This window comes from Mus musculus, chromosome 8 (assembly GCF_000001635.26).
Source record: "Mus musculus strain C57BL/6J chromosome 8, GRCm38.p6 C57BL/6J".
Lineage (NCBI taxonomy): Eukaryota > Metazoa > Chordata > Mammalia > Rodentia > Muridae > Mus > Mus musculus.
In genome coordinates, this window is record NC_000074.6 from 31,935,532 (window position 1) to 31,957,979 (window position 22,448).

Consider the following 22,448-nt stretch of genomic DNA (forward strand, 5'->3'; position numbering starts at 1 on the left):
TTAATACTTTCTGAGAACTGACACAGGAAGTGTTATGTAAACAATAGTACAAAATATATTCATAATTCTTCCTCAGAGCCTTACATCTTGGTATGGGGACTAATGCTCACACCATGGTATACCGGTAATGACCAGTTAAAACAAGAGCTGTAGGACTAAGAAAGAATAGTTGAAAGTTGGGAACTGTCCTGACATCCTAGGAGAACAGCAAAAGAAGTGAAACCACATTTACAGTTTGATGAGACTATTTCTCTTCCAATTTTTAAGCCTCATTTTTAATAGAATATGCAGAGATCAGCACTGGTACTGCACATGGGGAGGGTATTCACAGAACCACCAACCAGTCCTCACAAATACTCTCTCCTCTAGAAACTTCTACTGGCACATTTGTGCATGCAAGTTGTATACCAGAACTCACAGCCAATGTTCTTCACCTTTTAAAGAAAAAGCAAGATGCTTTTTTGATGTTATCTGTCCTCACACACAGGTATTGGGTTTCATTTTTCTTCTACTAAATATGGCATTGCCCAATCTCAGACATCTGTACCTGAAGCTGAATTAATTCAAAAACTCCGGTAAGCCTATTTTATGCCCTGGAATCCTCAGGTCTCTCACAGAGCTTATCATGTTTGCACACATGGTCACATGTGCACATAAGGGTATGCTCCTTCCCTCACATCTACTTATCCTAAGAGAGATCCAGGAAGACTTTGTGTGGTTTATATTTTATAGCTAAATTGAAGAAAATCCAAACAAAGACTTGTTGATGCTTGTGAGCTTTGGGGAACGTTAGCTTCAGAAGCTGCCATGGAACAGTAGAGAGAAAGAGTCTGTTCAGATCAAGTAAGGGGGATATAAAAATGTCACAAAAATTCTTTTATGATTAGATACTTAAATCATAAACATATTCTACCTGACAAAGAGGGCCTGCTCATAGTACATTTCAACATAGTAGGATACTGTAATGTTGGCAGCTTCATTTTGGTGGAGAAGAATGCTAGCAATTTCTAGCTTTGTAGAATATGAATTTTCAATAGATTTTAAGATAAATATTTGCTCTCAAAGCTACATGATTTGTGAAGGATACAGATTTTTTCAGGTTGGCTAAATAGCTGGATGTGGTTGAATGCATGATAATATTTATGTTGAACGTTAAGAGAATAAGATCTTAAATATTCTATCTTGCAGGATTTTTCCCTAATACATCTTACTTCTCATATAGGGAATTTGTAAGTTTTGAAACCTGAGCAAATGGCATGCAGGTTTCTTATTAATTAATTGTTGCTCTCAATGTTGGGAGAATCATCAAAAAGGCAAATTTTGGCTTTCAACTTGTTATAATCTAATTTTAACAGGGGGATCCCCTTCTCAACTTAATTTACTATGTTACATCACAAAATTTCCTACTTCACTTTTGCTAGGGTCAATTTAATAATCACTAGGAACTAATTTTTTCAATGAAGTCTTAAAGTCTAATGAAAACGAAACTAAGAGATGATAACTTCCAACCATGAATATTGTGATTATGTTACTCTAAATGCTTTTAGCAAAATTTCTGAATTCTCAAACTGCTTTCCAGTCCCCAGGTCCTGTGTTTTATTTTGATCACGCCTTATTGGTATTTTACATTTAGTGGTAGATTGTAGAATCTTATGATGATAAGAGGGAAGCAAATTTCAGGATTCTGATTTCTCGGTAAGAGTCATTTTGCTGAGCTTTGATTTCGATACAGTATAATAATCTACTCCATTTAAGGATGACGACTACCACTATTCAATATTTCCTTTTGAATGACTTCTCCTAAACAGTCTTTTTCTAAACCCCTGACTTAATAATATCCCCCACTTCACCTAGTTTATGTCACGATTGGGTGTTGTTACATAAGACCAGCACCATTAGGTCTAACTGGCCTTTGCAATTCACTGCAGACTTCTTCAGCTGTGGACAGTGCCTGTCCCCACTTCCCCCTAATGCCTGAAAAAGCACACACCACCCAGCAGCATGTGGTGGATAACAGCAGAAACAGGACTACAAACTGTTTAGCTTACTATAAAAGAGACAGATTTCTAGAGACTTAGGAGCAGGAAAGGGGACATCACATTTCTATCCTGGAGCTCAGCTGTCACTCAGTTCCACGATCCTGTCACTTATCTGACTACTGGAATGGCCTAATTCCTTTAAAATTTTTAAACAAAGACTGATTAAGCTTTTGACTGTTTCAAATAAAACTCCTGGCCGTCAGTACTGAACAAACTCAGCGGTGCGAGCTCCTATCTGATGAGCAAATACAACCTAAACTAATCTTCCCTATGTATAAGCGAGTGAAGGGGAAGAATGGATGTGAAGACATCTTGAGGCCATAACCCGCATGGGCTTTGTAATTGGTTTCTAAGACACTGTCGACCTCTGTAGACCGATAGATAAAATGAAAAGTGCTGGTCCAGCAGCCGTCTCCGTGATTAGTGGAAGTGTGAACACACAGCACCTTTGTGAAAGCAATGAAGGAATAACCAAGTACCTCCATGCTGGATTCAGTGTAAGAGCAGGAATGTGAGTGGGAGATGGCTGGATGAGCTTCTCAGGCATCATTTCCCTCACTGCTGTCTCTGACCCTGATAAAATCCGCAATCAGCATTACCTCGGACTTGGACCACACCTGCTATAAAATGCTTACCACCATGATCCTTTTTCTCTTTCAGATGAAACAACCTTTTTTCAATACACAATTACTCTGGTGAAAGAAAGGGGCTAATTCTGCGAAACCTCTTTTAGCACAGATTTTTTTTTTCTTTAAAATACTACATGGTCTTACCCACATGTGTCATATACAAGAGTCTTTGATCCCAAAGAATTTGAGAGCCAGAAGTTCTGAGAGTTTGCCAGAAGCTGTGCAAAGTGGCAGGGAAGAGGGAAAGGTAGGGAAAGGTTGGGCAGTGAATAGTTAAACACACATAGAGGCAAGATACCCTGGTGCACTATCTCACAGTAATTGACTACAAAGAACAATGAAACTGTGCACCCTGAAAGGCTGAAGGACTTTGAAATGTTTTCAATAAACAAGTGATAAATGTTTGAGTAGATATTTTAACCTGACAAATATTCTATCACATATCCATGGGTTCAAAATAATTTCAATTTTAAAAAGAAAATGAAATTAATTAAACTTCTTTTAAAGATTCGGGACCTAACACTCTATATTTTATCCTCAAAGTCATGACACTTTACAAGGCTAGAGAGAGGATTCCATGGTTATAAACACTGACTGCTCTTGCAGAGGACCTGGTTTCAGTTCCCAGCATCCAAATGTTGACTTACAGCTATAATTCCAGTTTCAAGGGATCCAACACCCTCTTCTGGCCTCTGAAGGCACTGCACATTTATGGTACATAGACATACAGGCAAAATACTCATACAGATAAGGTAAAAAAATAAATAAATCTTTAATAATAGAATACTACAAGTCTCATAAATTTTCCCATGCATTCTAATTTGAAAATTATCACTCACATTTATACTTAAAAAAAAAAAAAACAGTTCACCTAAAGTTAACACTTTCCTGGGTTAAAAATGCACATTCTTCAGAATTTTTATAATGAGTCTAAAGATAAAGGAAATATCCTGTAAAAAATGAGGATGTAGGGACTGGAAAGATGGATCAGGAGTCCACAGCACTGGCCGTTCTTCCAGAGGACCTGGATTCTATGCTCAGCATCCACATAACAGCTCACAACTGTCTGCAACTCCACTCTTAGGGGATCTGACAACTTGTCTGGCACCCTTGGCTGCCAGGCACACCCATGGTCCACTGGCATACATACAGGCAAAACACATGCACACAGTAAAATAAAGACGCTTTAAAAAAATGAGTACAATTCAATTTCCAATTCATTATTTCCCTTTAAAATGTCCATATCTGTTCCCGGCAGCGGACACCTGTGCTTTCCTGAGGAGTATACTTTCTCCTCCGCCTTTACCGAGGAGGTCCCCTCCCCCCCCGCCCTCCGCCCCCCGCCCCTCCCCCCTCCCCCCGCCCCCGGAATAAGCGCGCCTGTTCTCATTGCACTTGGACACACGCAGGGGTGGATCTGTTGCCCAGCCCCCTTTTCAGTGGCAGTCCTCCATTTCCCAAGACAGGATATTTTAGCAGTAAGCATAATAGGATCAGAGCCAATCAGATGCATTCCTAAACGTTTCTGCATAGACAAGGAGTAGGCTCTCACTCCATCTCCAGACTGAAAGCCACAGGAACATGGGCAGACACTGTTAGAGCTGTGATAAGCTAACTTCCTGCAAAGCACATAGAGCCCTGGGGAATGAAATAAACATCTGTAGTATAGCAAAGCAAAGCACAAAGATGGAGGACCAACTGATTACCTCAGCTGAGTCCCAGAAACAAGCTGGACCAGTGTATTCTTCATATTTATGGTCCTTGGAGCAGCATTTCTACCACTTGTTACTGGGAAATTCCGGCCCTAAATCTCCATCCATATTTCTAATTTTGCTGGTCTGTTTACTCTTCAGTATCTCTCTCAGCTTTTTCTTTTCTTTTTGTTTAACTTTTAAAGAAATGCCTTTCCTGTGTTCTGCTTCTCAAATTCTCTGACCACAGGAAAGCCACCACCAAGTTCAGTTCAGCTTACACGGTGTCACAACCTTGCCAGTTCTGCACCTATAGATGCTGACTCAGGAGACATCTGTCTCCATCCTCGACTCCATTTAACCTTTCAGACACTTTTTTAATGTTTATATATAAATGAATTTCGGGGTTCCACGTCTAAAGATTAGAACCCCCCACGGTTTTAATACTTCTACGAAAACAAAACAGTATAACAGTAATTGTTCGATGGCTGGCAAGGGGGGAGTTGAAGAAAGAGTAGAGTGATGAGTTAAGGGAAGAATTGAGGGAGGAGCTAAGGAAATAGTTAAGGGAGGGGCTAAGGGAGGAGTTATGGGAGGAGTCATTGAGTAAGCCTCAAATAATGAGTTCTGTACCATTAGGAATGGGTTCTAGTGTTCACAGCACAGAGGGTGACAAGACAGTGAATTAGCATATCTTTCTTGAGGAAGAATGGAGCTGGATGGCTCTAAAAATAAATTATAAAGACACAGGAAATACTAGTTTCATGACACGAGTTTCATAATATGAGTACATGTGTAGTGGATATACTGTGCTCTGTAAATATGCAATGTGATAACTAAAAATAATAACATCTTGAAAGCAGGCAAAATATAGTTTTTTTATCTCCCAGCTGATAGTCAGAATTAGATTTTAGTGAGAAGTTGGAGCATATGTTCCAGTAACAGACACCCAAAATAATAAAATATAGGGATGCAACCACTCCATATCTGATAAACGGCTATAAGAAATTTAACTCTCATGCAAATAATTTCATGATTTATGAAAATGAATAATAAATCATCACCTGGCCTTGAAGAGGCCATGCAGGTCTCCTAAGGACTGATTTTTACCAGAGTAAGAGTCTCATGTTCAGAGAGGTCAGCTTCCCCTTAACACAGTATCCCCAAGGTAGATAGCATATTGTGAAATAGATCCACGTTATTACCAACAACCAAGCCTCTCAACGGCTCCAGACCAACTGCTGCTTCTGGCTTCTGGTTTCATAGTACGAAAGCCTTGAATGAATGGCGCTACCTGATTCTACCACTAAACTGAATGTTCTGCTACCCACTTCATTACTAGGATTGATTGTGAAGAATACACTTTTTCATAAGTCTTAGCTTTGGGCTAACTTGGACAAATATCATTATTTCCTTGAGTCCTTATAATAATTCTATTTTGATGTTATTTCTTTAAAGCAAATCAAAATAGTGTCATAGATATCATAAAAATCTCATAGCGTCATAGATATCATAAAGCTTTTTATTATGAGTCCATGATCTGAAATCAGAAGACTCATTTTCAATTTCTGCTCTTAGTCTTTGAATTTAGGCTCATCATAATAGTTTGAGTGACAAGCACCGTGCTTGTTTAGAGCGGCTGTTCTTGTGGGTCACCAACTCCTTTGGGGACTAATGACCCTTTCACAGGGATCACATATCACACATCCTGCATATCAGATTTTTTACATTACAATTCTTAACAGTAATAAAGTTACAGTTATGAAATAGCAACAAAATTAATTTTATGTTTGCGGATCATCATGTCAATATAACCTGGCTATAGTAAGGGACCACAGCATTAGGGAGGGGGAGAGCCGCTGACTTCAGAGAATAAAGTCAAATCCACAGAGCTCTCTTCATTATTGACTCAAATTACAAAAACATGTCTTGTAAAAAAGATGTGTTATACAGAAATCCATTATACATACGGGTCACATATGTGTGGATGTGCACACACATCTTTTAGGTTCAAAAAAATAGGTTTCTACAAGGTTAATTTTTCAATCAAATACAAAATGTTAATGATAAAAAAAATGGGCAGGGTCCTTCTAGCAGTGGACAACAACAAGAGGCACTAAGTGACCGCAGTGGAGTGACACAAAACTCAAGAATCACAGCTCATTGGTAGAAAAGAAATAATTTATAGTTTAATTACAAAAAGAGTGAACTGAACATGATATCAGTGATTTGTCTGTATATTTGAGTGATGGAACACACATGTCCCAGCTCCATCACAAGTCACTGCACTGCACTAAACCTCTAAGCAATCAGAAAGAGTGAAACAATGCCAGTTGGCCAATTTTCCTTTTGAATTACTTCATTGCTATATGCACCACAGCGATTTTTCATTGTTCACAGTGGGCATAGCTACCATGCCATTGCAAACGCCCTGTTAGAAGAAACCTGAACACAATATACACTTAGTCAGAATGAGCCCTCCTATACAAGAGCTCAGTTTACTACCACCAGAGATCTGGAAATAAAATGCCACTTTTTTCCAGCTGAGAGTCATTTGAGAGATCAGGACAGTTTTCTCTACCTTTAAAGTGGCTCTGTCGGTTACAGCTGAAGGTAGAAGATAAGAAACATAGCTCTAAAGACCCAGTGGGCCAGCCAGACGTGGGCCAATCTAGTCAGTCACTGTGCTATTCCCCAGTGCTAAAGCTGTCTCTCATTAAGATACAGACAAAAGACATTTTTGCCCTTTTAGCTAGCTCATGTAGGTGCCAAATCTAAGACTGAATTGTTCATTTCTTTCAGAGACTTCAAAGAGGACTTCCTGGACGTATTCTTTTAAAATGCAGCCGTTGCTGAGAATACATAATATATCGAAATGGCAGGGATTTCCTGGCAAAGGACCTTCAGCCTCCCCGTTGTGGCTGAAAATCATGAACTCATTTGCTTCCCCAACGAGAAGGATAAAATTTTTCAAACCCAAAGAATGCATCAATTCTTTGCCTTCTCACCCTCTCCCATGTGTACAAGTGACTGACCACCCATGAGCACAGCTGTTCAGAACCATTTACATCTGTTTTCTCTCATTACCCTGCCCGATATGTGTTTGAAACATGTAACAGACACAGCAAAGGAGCTGGGCTCAGGAAGTTAGGTAACCTGCTAAGCTCTTACTGTAGCCACAGACTGGTTATCCCTTTCTGTTTTGTTCACCTGCCATGCTTTGCTGGCCATCTTTGCAACTGCGCAAACCAAACCAGTCTAAGGCAACTCAAATTACCTTCACTACCACATCCTCACTCTGCATTAAAGGCTGCTTTCCTGTCATCTGCAGAATCGCACGCACTCCTTTAAATACGAAAGACTTTTGCTTTGAGGCAACAAAATCCTTAAACAGGGTAGTATGTTGTCTGAGTTTGAACCCTGCTGCAAGAGTAGCTTTGAGTGACAATTGTGAAGTGGAACAGGTTCTAGAGGTTGAGCCCTGAGCTGCCACAGAAAGGCATAGCACACAATAAGCTAATGGCAAGTAAGAACTCTGCTGTTACTATTACTTGAAACATATACTGCTAGTTAGTGCTATTTACCAGGAGCACATTATATATTTTTTCTGACCATTTTTGAGCCTTCTCATTATTTCTTCTCTCTCACTTATGCATCAGATTGGAATGGATAAAGCTTAAACCAAGACAGGCATTGTTGTCAGAATTATGCTTTTTATAGCATTTAAGAGAACTGACGGCAAAATGGGGTCAGTGACAGCTGGCACGTCCCAAAAGAGTCATTATGGATGCTCTAAACAGTCCATTTACGTTTTTGCTGAGTCTGTGAAAGAGGGAGCAAGATAGTTCTACTGACTATAGCGCAAGGTTCAAGCTGCCCTTTGAAAATCTGTCACCATAAGTAACGCGATACTTATTGGGCCATCCACCTGCAGCTCTTTTAGTCACATAAACCTCATTTGCATAAAATAAATGAATGTAAGATTAGGCTTCCCATTAGAATGATTGCTCTAAGAAAAAGTTAGAATGTGTAAGAAATCTAAATATAGGAAACCTACAATGCATGTTCCCAGCTTCTAAAAAAAATAGCTTTAAGAAATTGCCTTACAAGAGGAAGGGATGGTATCTTTAATATTTCACCCACATTTTTGAAATTCCATGAAAAATTTATTTTTTTTAAAGATTTATTTATTTATTATATATAAGTAAACTGTAGCTGTCTTCAGACACTCCAGAAGAGAGCATCAGATCTCATTACGGGTGGTTGTGAGCCACCATGTGGTTGCTGGGATTTGAACTTCGGACCTTCGGAAGAGCAGTCGGGTGCTCTTACCCACTGAGCCATCTCACCAGCCCTCCATGAAAAATTTAAAACAGGGGAAACAGACAATGCACATGTAAAAAAAAAATAAGACCCTTAAAGTCTTCAGTCAAGATTAGTTTCTTAATTGATATGGTTCCAAAAATGTATTTTTCTAGAGGACTCGAAGCAGAGGTTGTGTAGTATGAGCAAGACCCTAGATTTGATACTTCTTTCTAGAAAACAAAACAAAGCAAAAAACCCACAACACGTATGTCAAGGTAGTGTGAGACCAGAGTGTGTGGTGTGTTGAGTGCACAGAGGGGTGGCAGGTGAGAAGCCAGGCAGTGAGCACCTCAGGGTAGAAGAAAGTGCATGCTAATGCCAGTGCCATGACTTCCCATGATGGTATAGACACCTTGAAATTGCTTCTTCCTATTTCTTATCCTTTCTGAGTTAGGAAAGTGAGGGCTGCTTTGGATCTGGGGTAGTCAGGGAAAGTGTAGGGAACAGACAGTATCGGGGGATCGACAGACTCAGCAACCCAGGAAGGGTTATGAGTCAACGAAGTGGGGCAATGCAAATATGCCGGCCTGCGTTCTATCTGGGTATGATGGTACACTTAATAAAAAATAATAAAAAAAAAAAGTGAAGGGAGAGGTAGGTGGGCCTCTGGGTTTCCTGGCCAGTCTAACTTACCTGGGAAATTTTAGATCACCATGTGAACTTTTCCATAGTATTTTACTTAAACAAACAAACAAAAAAGAATATTGAAATTTTAAAACCACTTTGCTAGTGCTGCCTTAAAATGAGTTGTATGCCCCTCCCTCGCTCCCTGTGCTGTTCTAAGTAGACCTAGAAAGCTGGGCTTGGTTTATATTTTCGAATTATAGAATGTATTTTCATGAGATGAGAACAGGCACTAGCTAATCAGTTCAACAATAATGACCTACCAAGAACAGCGTGGCATAGGAGAATGACACATGGAAATGCAGCCTTTCTTACTCCTACACTATTACCAAACAGCAGGACCTAACTCTGCTGAGAGGTAAAGAAATGGACTCAGATTCCAAACTTATTTCTCTCTCCACAGCACTATAATCCACAGAAATGTAAACCAGGAGGCTCATTTCAGTTCCCCAAAGTCCTGGAAAGCCAAAATTAAACTAATTCCTCCATTCCAGAAGTGCTCACATGTGTTTAAGAACATTGTCCACCACCCTATCCATGACAGCAAGAAAGGCTCAATGGCATCATTCAAAGGGATCATATAGGAAGAAATCATTTTCAGAAAATATGTGAAAGAAGAAAATCTAGATTTTCTTTAGTATAGCATATTTTTTAAAGCAAAGCTCAATATGACTCCTTAGAGTCATTTTATAAAATCCATACATTTGCCCTAATGATTCCATAAGTAGAACCAAATAACAAATATTGTGAGCAAGCCAGCAGGAATTGTCATTTGAATCTGTAACAAGGGGCCTGAGAAAGCCTGCTAGCCCTCCTAGAATTTCATTTCCTGTTTGATATTCATAGATTGCTGCTATCCAGTTGGTTAAATACTGTCTATGCGGGTAGATCAGTAAATCCATAGATTTCTGATTCATTTTGCTTAATTTGGGTGCTGGGGATGAAACCTGTGCCAAGCACTGTAGAGCTAAACTCCTAGAAAATAACATGTTTTTATATCATATAGTTACAAGTTTTGTTCCACTAACCTGGAGGGAAAAGCTTTACTACCAAACTCATATATGTGAACAGACTGACAGAATGAGGTAAGTTACAAAAAGTGCCAACAGCCTCTTGGTTTCTGCCATAGCTGCTAAGTAAGTAAGATACTGTTTCTTTAACACAGCCCGTAAATTGGGAGAAGAACACAGGCATGCATTTACTGAAGAGCTCATCAAAGAAATGCTTTAAATTAAGAAAAAGAATTAACAAGAAAAAAATTAGCTCTCAGTTTTATTGTCAAGATCTAATATGCCCCCTTGTTTTATATCAAAATTTAATTCAATGCTTTTCAGCTAATAAGTATCAGGAGCTAGTTTTACTAATCACTGGCAATTTTTTAAGCTCCCTTGACATCACACACAGCACCAATCCATCTAGCAGAGGAAGAAGCCTGCAAGCACAAAGCACATTTCATGGTAAACAGGCCAAACTCATCTGGGACCTTGCCTAGGGACGTGCCTTCAAACCTCTTCATAATTACTTACTAGCTATCAAATTTGAATTAAGGGCATCTATATATAGTTTCTTCACTCTGCCACAGCAGACTGTAATGTGAAATTGAGGAACTTTGGAACAGAAGTCCCAAGCAACTGGGTTGTGGGTCCTTTGGCAGTTGTTGAAAGTGTCAAGACAAGGTATGGAACCTTTTACAGTTGCCGAAGATGTCAAGACAAGCTGGAAAAAAAACGAAACGAAACCAACCAACCAACCAACCAAACAAACAAACAAAAAAACACCCCACAGAAACCTATTCCAAACTAGGCCTCAGATGCTATGCAATTATTATTATTTTTTTAACATTCAAGGGCACCATATTATCCAGAAACTAACAAGCATGTGGTATCATGGTCTCCTCTGAAGTCAGTTTGGCAGGGAGTGGGTGTCTATATCTTGTTAATCTGAAGCACAGTAGAAGGTCACTTCTGCTCCAAACCAAAATCTCATCCTGTTCCAAATTCAGCACACCACACCTCCATAAAGTCAAGGGTACATGTGAGCATGCTCGCTGGCAGAAGCTTTTCCATTAGGTTAAAGACTAGTAAGTATAAGTATGTGTACTTACATGAAGAAGTATTTGCGCCTTCTGTTGAAACTGATATTCTAATGGGAGACTCTATAAGACATAAAAATGGAGTGAAGCTTTATTGAGTTATGCTACTTAAAAATTAGAATGTTGCCAGGCTCTGGAGTTGCCCAGAAAAGCTGTGCTAAAAAGCAGTGCAAAGAGCCAAACAGACGCATCCCTAAAACAAACAGATGCACGCACTAGGCAAGGACAGCAAAGAGACATTTCTGCTCTTTAAGTGCAGAGACTTCTGAAAAAGGTAGAAGAAGAGAGAAACCCTCTGTAAAGACATCCCACAGACCAACTGTGAAATGAGCTTTGGAGAAATATTCCTCGTAGCAAGCTCACACTGCAGGTGGAAGAGGGAAGAGATCATTCTTTCTCTTAGGTACAGGCTTAAAATTGTAGAGAAATACCACTGCAGCAGAATGGGCAAGTTTCACACACTCAGTAACAAGAGTGAAAATATTTTAGGGGAATTTGGATCAGCATAAACATCCTGTGCGAAACAAAGTCCTGTGTGGTAGCCACACGAGGAGCCAATAGAACATGCTGAACAAGCAAAACAAGCTAGGGACGTACAAGATTTGCTTAAGTAGCAAGGATGGAAAAGGGAAAAAAAAAACAGCATTTTAGAAATGATGGAACATAAAGAAGACAAAGAGGAAAAGATGAGACCTAAAGATTTTCAACCCTCAGGAATCAGGGAAAAAAAAAGGTTAGTATTGAAGAAAGTTAAAAGTTGACAGGTAGAACATCATATTCCTATCACTTTTCAGGAAATGATGGGGACAATCTAACTTCCCCACAGAAGCACTATAGTATGGTCAAAGCCCAATTTCCTAACAATGTCTACTGGACTTGATAATGAAGTCCTTACAATGCACGAATGTCGGAATGATAGGTAACAGAATTTACTTAACTTCATTTCCTCCCTCCTTAAACATTCCCCCACCCCTTCCTGTCTTCCTTTTCTTCCTGCCCCACACCACTCTTTTCTCTCAGATTTTGAAGAGTGGTTTTGAAGAAAAGAGTAAGTACTCAGAAGGCAAGAAAAGGAGGGCGAGGAGGACAAGGAGGACGAGGACAAGGACAGGTAGTAGAAGAAGAAGAATAATGCTGTGTAGGATTCTCTGGACTCCTATAGCTTTAGGTATGGCATGGTGAGAAATGACAACTATGCCAAACCAAGAGTAGGGTGGAGAGCAGTGGAGAGAGTGCTCAGCTCCAGGGACCCTCCCTTTTCCTTTCTGAGATACACAACATAACATACCTAGCACTTTAAGTTTCCTTGTCTGTAAATTGAGTTTGAAAGAGGAAAGGAAGGAGAATTTTAATTAATTATAACATTGAAAGAAAATGAGTTTTCAATCTCAACTGTCCACAAACTCACTGTTAAATAAAAACTAGATTTTTTTTTAATTTCCCAAGGTTCTATTAACCATAAAACCATAAAAATAAAGGTAACTGTACTCCTTACTCCTCATCAAGGAAATTTCTCATTGTAATAGAGACCATTACAGAAAACCACAACTTATCAAAATACAGAGTTAAGACACTCAGTCCCAATGGACACATCTATAAAACACTCACACATCTAAGACTCAGGGACAATTGCAAAAGAGAGGGTGGAGATTATAAAAGCCAGAGGCTTAGAGTGTATGTAGTGATCCTGTCTATCCCAGTAATGTTAGGAACTACACCCATGAAGTCTTACCAACATGACTGCATGGATGTGAGGTGAACAAGGACAGAAACAGACATGTTAAAGTGGATGGGGACAGCCCACAAAACCTCAACCTCACATAAAGAACTACAGGCAACTAAGGAACAATGCCAAGAGAGGAAGAGATAGTCTTCCTCAGTGAAAAGCACACCACCTGGTTATCTTATACAAATGGTCATTCCCCAAAATCTACATACAAGGTACATTATATAGATTGAACAGGTTACACTTAGATATCATATACATATATACTATATGTATGTATGTATATATATATATATACATATATATATATATATATGTATGTATATACACACACACACACACACACACACATATATATATGTAACAATAAAAAAACAGGCCATGCATTTGAAACAGAGCAAGGAGGACTATATCAGAGGGATTGAGGGAGGAGGGTGGGGAAAGAGAGAAATAAGATAATTATTTGTAATGTCAAAAATAAAAGAAAAAATAAATAGCTGGACATGGTAGTACATAAGAAAGACTCCAGGAAGGATGCTAGATTGAGCCACATATGCAAAGTTCTGTCTTAAAACCAGCTAAAACCACAATTGACTAAGTCACTGTACAACTAGTAGAGAAACTAGTGAAGTATGGTTGTATACAGATTTATAGAGCTGGGTTATAATTAGCTCATGTCTTCCCAGACTCCAAATACCACCAGTAAATGTTACAGGCAAAATGAAAAGAAACAGAACCTTACAAATAACAGTTTTGAGAAGCCAAGCTATGAGTTTTCGTGGCCATTATTTCAAAATTAGTGAAGCAGAACTTGCGAATAGCATCTCAGAGGTCAGACCTAAGATGCTCTGTCTACCATTGAGGCACATAATCTCATTCTGAGGAGTTGTCCAAGCAACCAGGAGACGCACCCCTAAAGACAGAAAAATCTCATCTTGTACTCCAGATTTCCCTTTAACCTGTCTAATATCACCAAGTAGCACATAGATATGATCTCTTTCTCTCCTATTTGTATCTTGAGCCACCAATCAGGCCTGCAACAAACAACCATCCTGCCTTATGTAAAATTCAAAAATGCAGAAGGGAGCTGAGAAGAATACTGGAGAAGACAGGAGCAGCTTAAATTTGGATGCAAGGGGAGTGCTGGTTAGTGTGAAGAGCAGCCAGCAGTTAAGCCTCTCATACTGGTTAGTCAAACTTGCCAGGATCTTTTCCTTACCTGAGGACACATAGGGTCTTTCAGTTGAGGCTGACATGCCAGTGGTGAGGTCTGCAAAAAACAAAAGGTGACAGACGATTATGGGGTAGTGCAGGAGGCTAGGAGCTGGGGCCATCGCCTATGATCCAACTGCAAATGAGTGCGAGCAAGGACGAGCAGTGCCTTGAAGACGTCCAAATAAATAGTTCTCCTTTTTTGGGGGAAGAGCATGAGACGAAACATGCTAAGTAATTACGAGGAACCGTTTACTCCCCCTGGGGAGAATGAGGAAGAAAGGAACACTTGAGAGAGACAGATAGTGGGTTTCTTGGAAAGGAAAAAAAGAAATGGGGAATCAAGAGCGTCAAAGGCAATGTCATATGAAACCAAGGGGGAATTTCTAATACTGTTGTGTTCAAAAATGAAAGCATGCAACATTTGAGGGTGTTTTCTTTCTTTCTTTTTTTCTTTTCTTTTTTTTTCTTTAGTACAAACTGGCAAACCACATCAAGTTCTAGCATGGAATTCTTCAAATTGCCAGAATTGATCAAGATGTTGGCTACTCGGGACAGGGCCTAAGTGAGCAGATAGGCTCCCTGAAGGAACAAAGGATAAGTGTGCATCATAGAGAATGCCATTATCCTGAGAATTAGGAGACTTATTCAAGAATCTAAAGTTGCTTTCTTAATGCCTTAAGAATGTAATAAAGGAGTGAGGAGTTACACTGTCTGAATAGCTCAATATGTAGTCCCAACACTAGCTTTAGTTCGTTAAATTTAAATGGTTTTATTGTTTTTGAAAGACTGTTTTGTGATACTGGCATGATACAAAGGAATAATGATGGAATCATTCAACCGTAACTGTGTCTAACCAAATGCTGTATATTTCACCCACCTTAACCAAGACAAAAATAAGCTGAGTCTCACGTGATGCCAGTTACTATATGAAAGTCACTACATCTGCCACAAAATCCTGAGAAGGTCCTATATGCTACCATTTCGCATCTAAATCAATACAACGCTCATCCTAGAGTGGGGTTTGCTCATTACCACCATGATGGGACTATCCTAGCAGGAAAGAAGATTGAAGTGATCATATTTCTTTAATTTCCGACATTTCTCTAGGGATGAAAGAGTTTGAGAAACTAGGAGGAAAGAAAAGAAGTTGTGTGAGATTCCAGAGCAATGGTCAAGTATCTTGGGTTCAAGTTATCAATGACAAGAAACATGGCTTTGCCAAGCACAGATGTTAACCTCCTAGTGTAAAGTAAGTGTAGATGATCAATTGTTCTTTGTCAAGAGTTCTAAGGAGAATTATTGACAGAATAAGACTGTTTTTGTGGCATCTAAGTTTCCTACAGCAGTGTTCACACCCACTAGACATGGCACAAAGTAAAAGGGACCTGTATGTGAAGGTGTAGGACTTCTCTGAAACTTTCTCATGCAGTGGGCAGTAGAGAGGATCTTCTCAGTTGGACCAAGTGCTGACACCTGTTTCTGAATCAGCAACAAATAGCTTTATTGATTCGGGCTGTAGAACATAAACTAAAATTGTTCTTCTTTGGAAACATGTAATCTTAGAGAAACTTTTTTTTTTTTTCCCAAATCCAAGATTCACAATAGTTGTTCTTCCACAGGCATGCCTGGATAGAGCACAATGCTTTCAGACTGTGCGCCCACACTGAGGGATGCCTCTGAAAGATGCCTCCTCACTGTGCCCTTCAGAATGCATCAATGACTTGACCAATACATCGACACTTCACACTCACAAAATCTGACAAGAGTTGGGCAAAGCCCCAAGCCCAATCCAACGTCAAAATTTTCTTCATATTTATTTTTGGTAAATCAAGTGATTGTCTACCATGACCTTCAAAGAAGTTTTTTTTTTTTTTTGTTTTTTTTTTTTAAGAGCCATTCTGAAAGACCTCAGGGCAGAGGACAGGTTAACCATAGCTTCCTGCTGTGATTGAATGCTGCATTAGACAAATGCTCATGGTCGCAAATGTTTACAACCGTTATTCACGGAGGATCCTGAAAATAATCCCCTTCCTAAATTAGATATTTATTCTGGAGATCTTTAAAACATCTTTAATGACTGTGGTTTACACAAAAATACTTCCTGAATTAATACGGAGGAAATGCAAGCTGAGAGCTTAAAAAATAACTTATATTTAAAAAAAAACAGTAGATACTTTTAAAAGATCTTTGCTATAAAGAAAAGATAATCTTATTGATTAATACACAAAGGAATCTTTTTACCCCTGTGTAGAGTCAAAGATTTAAAAACAAACAAACAAAACTTGTTTAGTTTTGGTGTGATTGGAATTTTACATCCCACTTACAGATTTAAAAATCGTAAGTGCTACAGTCTCCTTGATTAGCAGCTAAGCAGTGTATTTTAGTCCAGTGAGTTGGCATATTACACTTCAAATGTCTACTCAATGGTGTAAATAATGAGGTTTCAGAACCATCAGGCATTGAACACTGCTAACCAATTCATGCTCAGTAGACATGAGAACATAAACAACATTGTGGTATTTTTCATACTTGGATGATTATTTTAATAAATTAAATCCAGTCTCGAATTGCAATGGCTGATAAATGTTCTCCACAAAATGATTTTCTAATAAATATGAATACATGACTTGGTCAAGACTTTGTTGTGGGCATAATGAGAACATCAATATTCACTAAAATACACATGCATGCACACCCACACATATGCACATGTCTGTGCACATTTAACATATGTTACCTAATTTTCTATTTTCCCTGAACTTTTAAGTGTCCGCCATGCATAAGAAAATTGTGATTAAAATTATTTTTAAAGTGTGTGTACTTATTTACAATGGTAAAACATAAACCTAAGAAGACATTTTAGTATCTGAATTTGTATCGTCCATAATGCATAAGCAGCAAAGAAGTTTTCAAATTAATAAATACTGACGGGAAACTACGCCTGATCTGTCATATTCTAATCATATTGTTAATGTTTATTAGCCTTTGAGTACTTTATATAACAAAACATATGTGGAAAGTGACAAATAAATTGTAAACCCTATTTGACTCCAGACCTACTAGTGCCGCCTTCAACGCAAACAATTAGACCAGAGACAGAGGCAAGGAATTCTCCTTGAACTTCAGGCCAGTCTGCTCTAGATAACAAGTTCTAGGAAAGCCATGGCTGCACAGTGAGACCCTATCTTAAAATAAATACATAGATAAAAATAAATAAAACCTATTTGACATTCTCTCAGTGAGACTCCATGAGCCATTCACGAATAGCATATTTCCCACAACACTATTTGGGAGACGGAGAGGGGGTAACTAAGCCTATGACCCACAGGAGCCAAATTTTTAAAACACTAAGTGATTTTTCTATTCAAACTTTATTTTTTTGGGAAAAAAATCTCTCTTTTTTTTCCTGTTTCTCTCATGAAAGAGCAATGGCTAAAAGCTCAATTGTTCCTATGACAGCTTAAATCTCATATAACTTTTCCCACTTGTTTAATGGATAAAACATAAGATGAAATTGAGTAGTCATAATATTCCCCCATGTTATCCTTTGAAAAGATGGCATTAATTAATGTGCAGACAAATTACGTTTGTTGTCCTTGTTTTTGTACCTTTATTCTAATATCGAAGAGTTACCCTAGAGTTTGTTAGCTAAGCCAAATAACTAGATAAGAAGGAGCCCAGAGCATTTGAGCTGAGAGAAAATGTGGCCTTTTCTCGTGCCAATACGCATTTTATAATTCACCACAGGATGATTATAACCTGACAGAATGTTTCTATGAAGATCAAAATTGAGCACCAGCAGGTTGCATGGGTTTTCCTATGTTTGCACATGCAAATTCTTTTTTCAATTCTCCAAAGAAGTGGAAAGGCATCAGAAAAGGGAAAAAGATAAATAAATGCTTCAAATATAGCTTAATAAATGAGTGACTATGCATGTATTTTTCTAAGCACTTGAGTATTTTGGCAATATTGTCACTATTCCACTGGAGTAAATGAAAAAAAATAGAAATTTCTTGAATTTTTATTATTTTATTTATATTTAGGTGCTAATTTAGATAGATCTCCATAGTCATATGTTGGTGGGGCCTCATCTCTACTGGCTGAGCAGTAGACAAGACATCTGACCAGGAGTCAATTCTCTGGGTCTGCACAATCTCTGCTAATCATATTCTTGCTAGCCTGAATTTTGTTAGGAGACAGAAAAGGAGTTCAATCACGAAGGGCATTTTAAAGAGAGCCTTAGAAAGATTACTTTCTTGCTTTTTCTTCCTTGTTTTGGAGTTTTCCCTTTACTATCCTTTGAAGGGCTGGATTTGTGGAAAGATACTGTGTAAATTTAGTTTTGTCATGGAATACCTTGGTTTCTCCATCTATGGTAATTAAGAATTTTGTTGGGTATAGTAGCCTGGGCTGGCATTTGTGTTATCTTAGGGTCTGTATAACCTCTGTCCAGGATCTTCTGGTTTTCATAGTCTCTGGCGAGAAGTGTGGTGTAATCCTGATAGGTCTGCCTTTATGTTACTTGACCTTTTTCCCTTTCTGCTTTTAATATTCTTTCTTTGTTTTGTGCATTTGGTGTTTTGACTATTATTTGATGAGAGGAACTACTTGTCTGGTCCAAACTATTTGGATTTTGTAGGCCTCTTGTATGTTCATGGGTATCTCTTTCTGTAGGTTGGGTAAGTTTTCTTCTATAATTTTGTTGTGCTTGCTGACAGGAGCCTGATATAGCTGTCTCCTGAGAGGCTCTGCCAGAGCCTGACAAATACAGAAGTGGATGCTCACAGCTATATGTGAGACTGAGCACAGGGTACCCAATGAAGGAGCTAGAGAAAGGACCCAAGGAGTTGAGGGGGGTTGTAGCCCCATAGGAGGAACAACAATTTGAACTAACCAGTACTCCCAGAGCACCCAGGGACTAAACTACCAACCAAAGAGTACATATGGTGGGACTCATGGCTCCATTTGCATATATGGCAGAGTATGGCCTAGTCAGACATCAATGGGAGAAGAGGCCCTTGGTCCTGTGAAGGCTCTATGCCTCAGTGTAGGGGAATGCCAGGGCCAGGAAGTGGGAGTGGGTAGGTTTGTGAGCAGCGGAGTAGGGAGGGGGTTTTTGGAGGGGAAACCAGGAAAGGGGATAATGTAAGAAATGTAAATAAAGAAAATATCCAATAAGAGAGAGAGAGAGAAGAGAGAAGAGAGGAGAGAGGAGAGAGGAGAGAGGAGAGAGGAGAGAGGAGAGAGGAGAGAGGAGAGAGAGAGGAGAGAGGAGAGAGGAGAGAGGAGAGAGGAGAGAGGAGAGAGGAGAGAGGAGAGAGGAGAGAGAAGAGAGAAGAGAGAAGAGAGAAGAGAGAAGAGAAGAGACAGAACCCTGGAGAAGCATATGGCAAAATGGGAGCAAAAACTGGTTCGTTAGAGTTACAAAGCAGCAGAAGTGAAAGCAGGTAAAGTGAGGGGCATAGGAAATAGTGAGGTCTCTTCTCTTTCAAGTTTCAAACCATCTGAGGCCGTTTAAAGGGAAAAGAAATTTAAAAACTGTCACATGATGCAGTGACATTGCAGAAACTCTGTGAGATGTCTAGGTGCAAGTCCATCTCCAGGAGGCAAGGTCTGCCCTACAGACTCCCTCTCTCTTTGTCTGACGTCATTCCTCCTGACAGGTGATTCTGCCTTAACTATCTATCTGTGTGTGCACACAGACTCAGATGGAGAGTGAACCGCTGTGCACTAGGGAGTGAAAGCAGGTGGCTATTCCATTTCACTAGCTAGTACTTTTTCTGATGCTAAAATGCTTTAATACCCATTCTAAGACTCTCTTTTTTTTCCTTTATAGAAGGAAAATTTTTTAAATAAAATATATTCTGATCAAGTGTTTTCCTTTCCATAGACTCCTCCTACACATCCCACATCCTTTAAGAAGACTGAATGAGGGTGACCTACTCCTATCATCCCAGGGGCCACCTCGTACTGCTGTTGGGAGTCTACACTTTCTCACTTCTGATGTCTTAAGTGTAAAGAGCCTAGGACAGGACTTGTCTAGTGTCTGTCTAGCATGTAACAGGGTCTGTTTTTTTTTTCTTTTAATCTCTAAAACCATTGCATTAACTATGTGTAGTACCATAGGCCTATAATCTCAACGTGTCAGAGGTAGAGGCATATGGATCAAAAATAAATATCTTCTACTGTGTAGGAAGTTCAAAGCTAACCCGGGCTACAGACACAGTCAGAAAAACAAACAAGCAAAATCACACAAAAAAAATCCTATAAAATATTCTGTGAACTTTCTTCCTTTTTTTTCTTCTTCACTCTCATGTTTGTTTTCTATGGTATGCAAAATCTTTTGATTTTAATTTTTTTTTAAATTTCATTAGATCCCATTTTTTTTCTTTTTTGGGTACATTTACTTTTATTTTTTCCTTCAATTTTTTATTAGGTATTTTCTTCATTTACATTTCAAATGCTATCCCAAAAGTCCCCTATACACCGCCCCCCCCAGCTCCCCTACCCACCCACTCCGATTTCTTGGCCCTGGTGTTTCTCCTGTACTGGGGCATATAAAGTTGCAAGACCAAGGGGCCTCTCTTCCAAATGATGGCCGACCAGGCCATCTTCTGCTAAGAATGCAGCTAGAGACATGAGCTTTGGGGGGTACTGGTTAGTTCATATTGTTGTTCCACCTATAGGGTTGCAGACCCCTTCGGCTCCTTGGGTACTTTCTCTAGCTCCTCCATTGGGGAACCTGTGTCCCATCCAATAGCTGACTGATTTTTCTCAGGTTAATGAAAGAAGAGTCAATATCTTAAATACCTTCAACTTTCCTTTCTCAAACATAAAATTTATCAGGACTATCAAATTTATCAAAATTTATCAAACTTGAGCACTAGACCAGGAATTGATATTAATTGGATAGCTCTTTATGTAAGAAACATGAAAATAAATACTATCAAACTTTACTATCCCAAAATTAACAATCATATAAAAGAACTCTATAGATTTTTTTTACCAGGACTAATAAAGTGGTAGATTATCATTGTTTAATCCTGTAAACCAGGAGCCATGGGCTAATCAACATAATCATACTCTAAGCAGTGATAACACTAATTTCATTCAGCTATATAGTATATAGTCACAAAATCCAATATCAATGTCAGAATCATAATTCATAATCATTTATCATAAAGACATATTAAAGCAGAATGAGGAGAACAACTTTCACAACATGACAGAGTTCCTGATGTTCTCAAAAAACAGGACAAATTACTAAGTTTCCAAAACTCATGATCTAACCAGAGTAAAGAATGAGCTACTGAAATTCATGAATCCTTACATTTTGAATTTTGTATACCAAATCTATAAAACTCCATGAGGAATAAAGTAAAAATAGCCTAGTGCTGATGAACCTGTGTTGATTACAAAGCAAAGTGACATTGCACTTGCTCACATATATTTTAAATGACACATTTTAACTATCATAAGCACGGTTTCTAAAACTAGTAATTGAAACTACTTTTCTTGCTTTTCCCTTTACTCCCAACTGAGAAAAGTATCTAAAATGAAATACAACAGATTTGATTATGCCACTCTGGAACATTCTTTGGAAGGCCAGAGAAGAACAGGCACTATCCTGGATTTTCTTGGCCGACATCCATAATATCTATTCCATTCACTCTTCCTTGACATATGGTGTCATGTGAGAACCAAGTTAATTTCCTAAGAAATTAACCATATACTCTTTACTCCTCCCATAATAAACTGCCACTTTGCCCTTTCGTTATGACAGATAGATTCATCTCTCCCAAGAAGCAGAGAAACCAGGATTGGGCTTACAAAAATGAACAATCATTTAAGGGCACAATATATAAAGTAAGGTTTTGAAACGGCTCCTGAGAGCCCCAAGATTTGAAGAAGCATTGCTAGACTATCACCAGCCCTAGACATGACCCTCAGAGGTCCGGCTACTGAGTTACAGAAGACACAGTCAGCAGCGGTTGCCTTCGGAATTCCTAGGAGACCTGGGGGAGGTTGTTAATGGGCAGGTAGTTCTTCCCACCTCTGAGTCCTTCA

At 38.9% G+C, this 22,448-nt stretch overlaps 1 protein-coding gene across 27 annotated transcripts in view, besides 1 other annotated feature; it reads right to left on the reverse strand.

Moving 5' to 3' along the window:
- Nrg1 (neuregulin 1) overlaps nucleotides 1-22,448 on the reverse strand; it is a 1,084,158-nt gene that overhangs the window by 128,080 nt on the left and 933,630 nt on the right. For 18 of the 27 annotated variants that reach the window (XR_003947248.1, XM_030243391.1, XM_006509064.4 and 15 more), the window contains exons 4-5: nucleotides 14,386-14,436; nucleotides 11,453-11,503 (exon numbers count right to left, since the gene is read on the reverse strand). The exons of 5 other annotated variants lie outside the window; for them this stretch is intronic. Coding sequence is in view for 21 of the 22 variants with exons in the window: in XM_030243391.1 (XP_030099251.1) it covers nucleotides 11,453-11,503; nucleotides 14,386-14,436 (102 nt within the window). In the remaining variant the exon portion in view is untranslated. Of the gene's footprint in view, nucleotides 1-11,452; nucleotides 11,504-14,385; nucleotides 14,539-22,448 lie in introns of those variants that run through there. 4 more of the 27 variants (NM_001364429.1, NM_001364430.1, XM_006509066.4 and 1 more) reach the window with 2 other exon arrangements.
- Nucleotides 6,474-9,462: an enhancer, noted in NCBI's record as "VISTA enhancer mm151". NCBI's record gives its function as "enhancer in: neural tube[4/4] | midbrain (mesencephalon)[3/4] | forebrain[3/4]" and the evidence as "EXISTENCE:transgenic organism evidence [ECO:0001131][PMID:17130149]".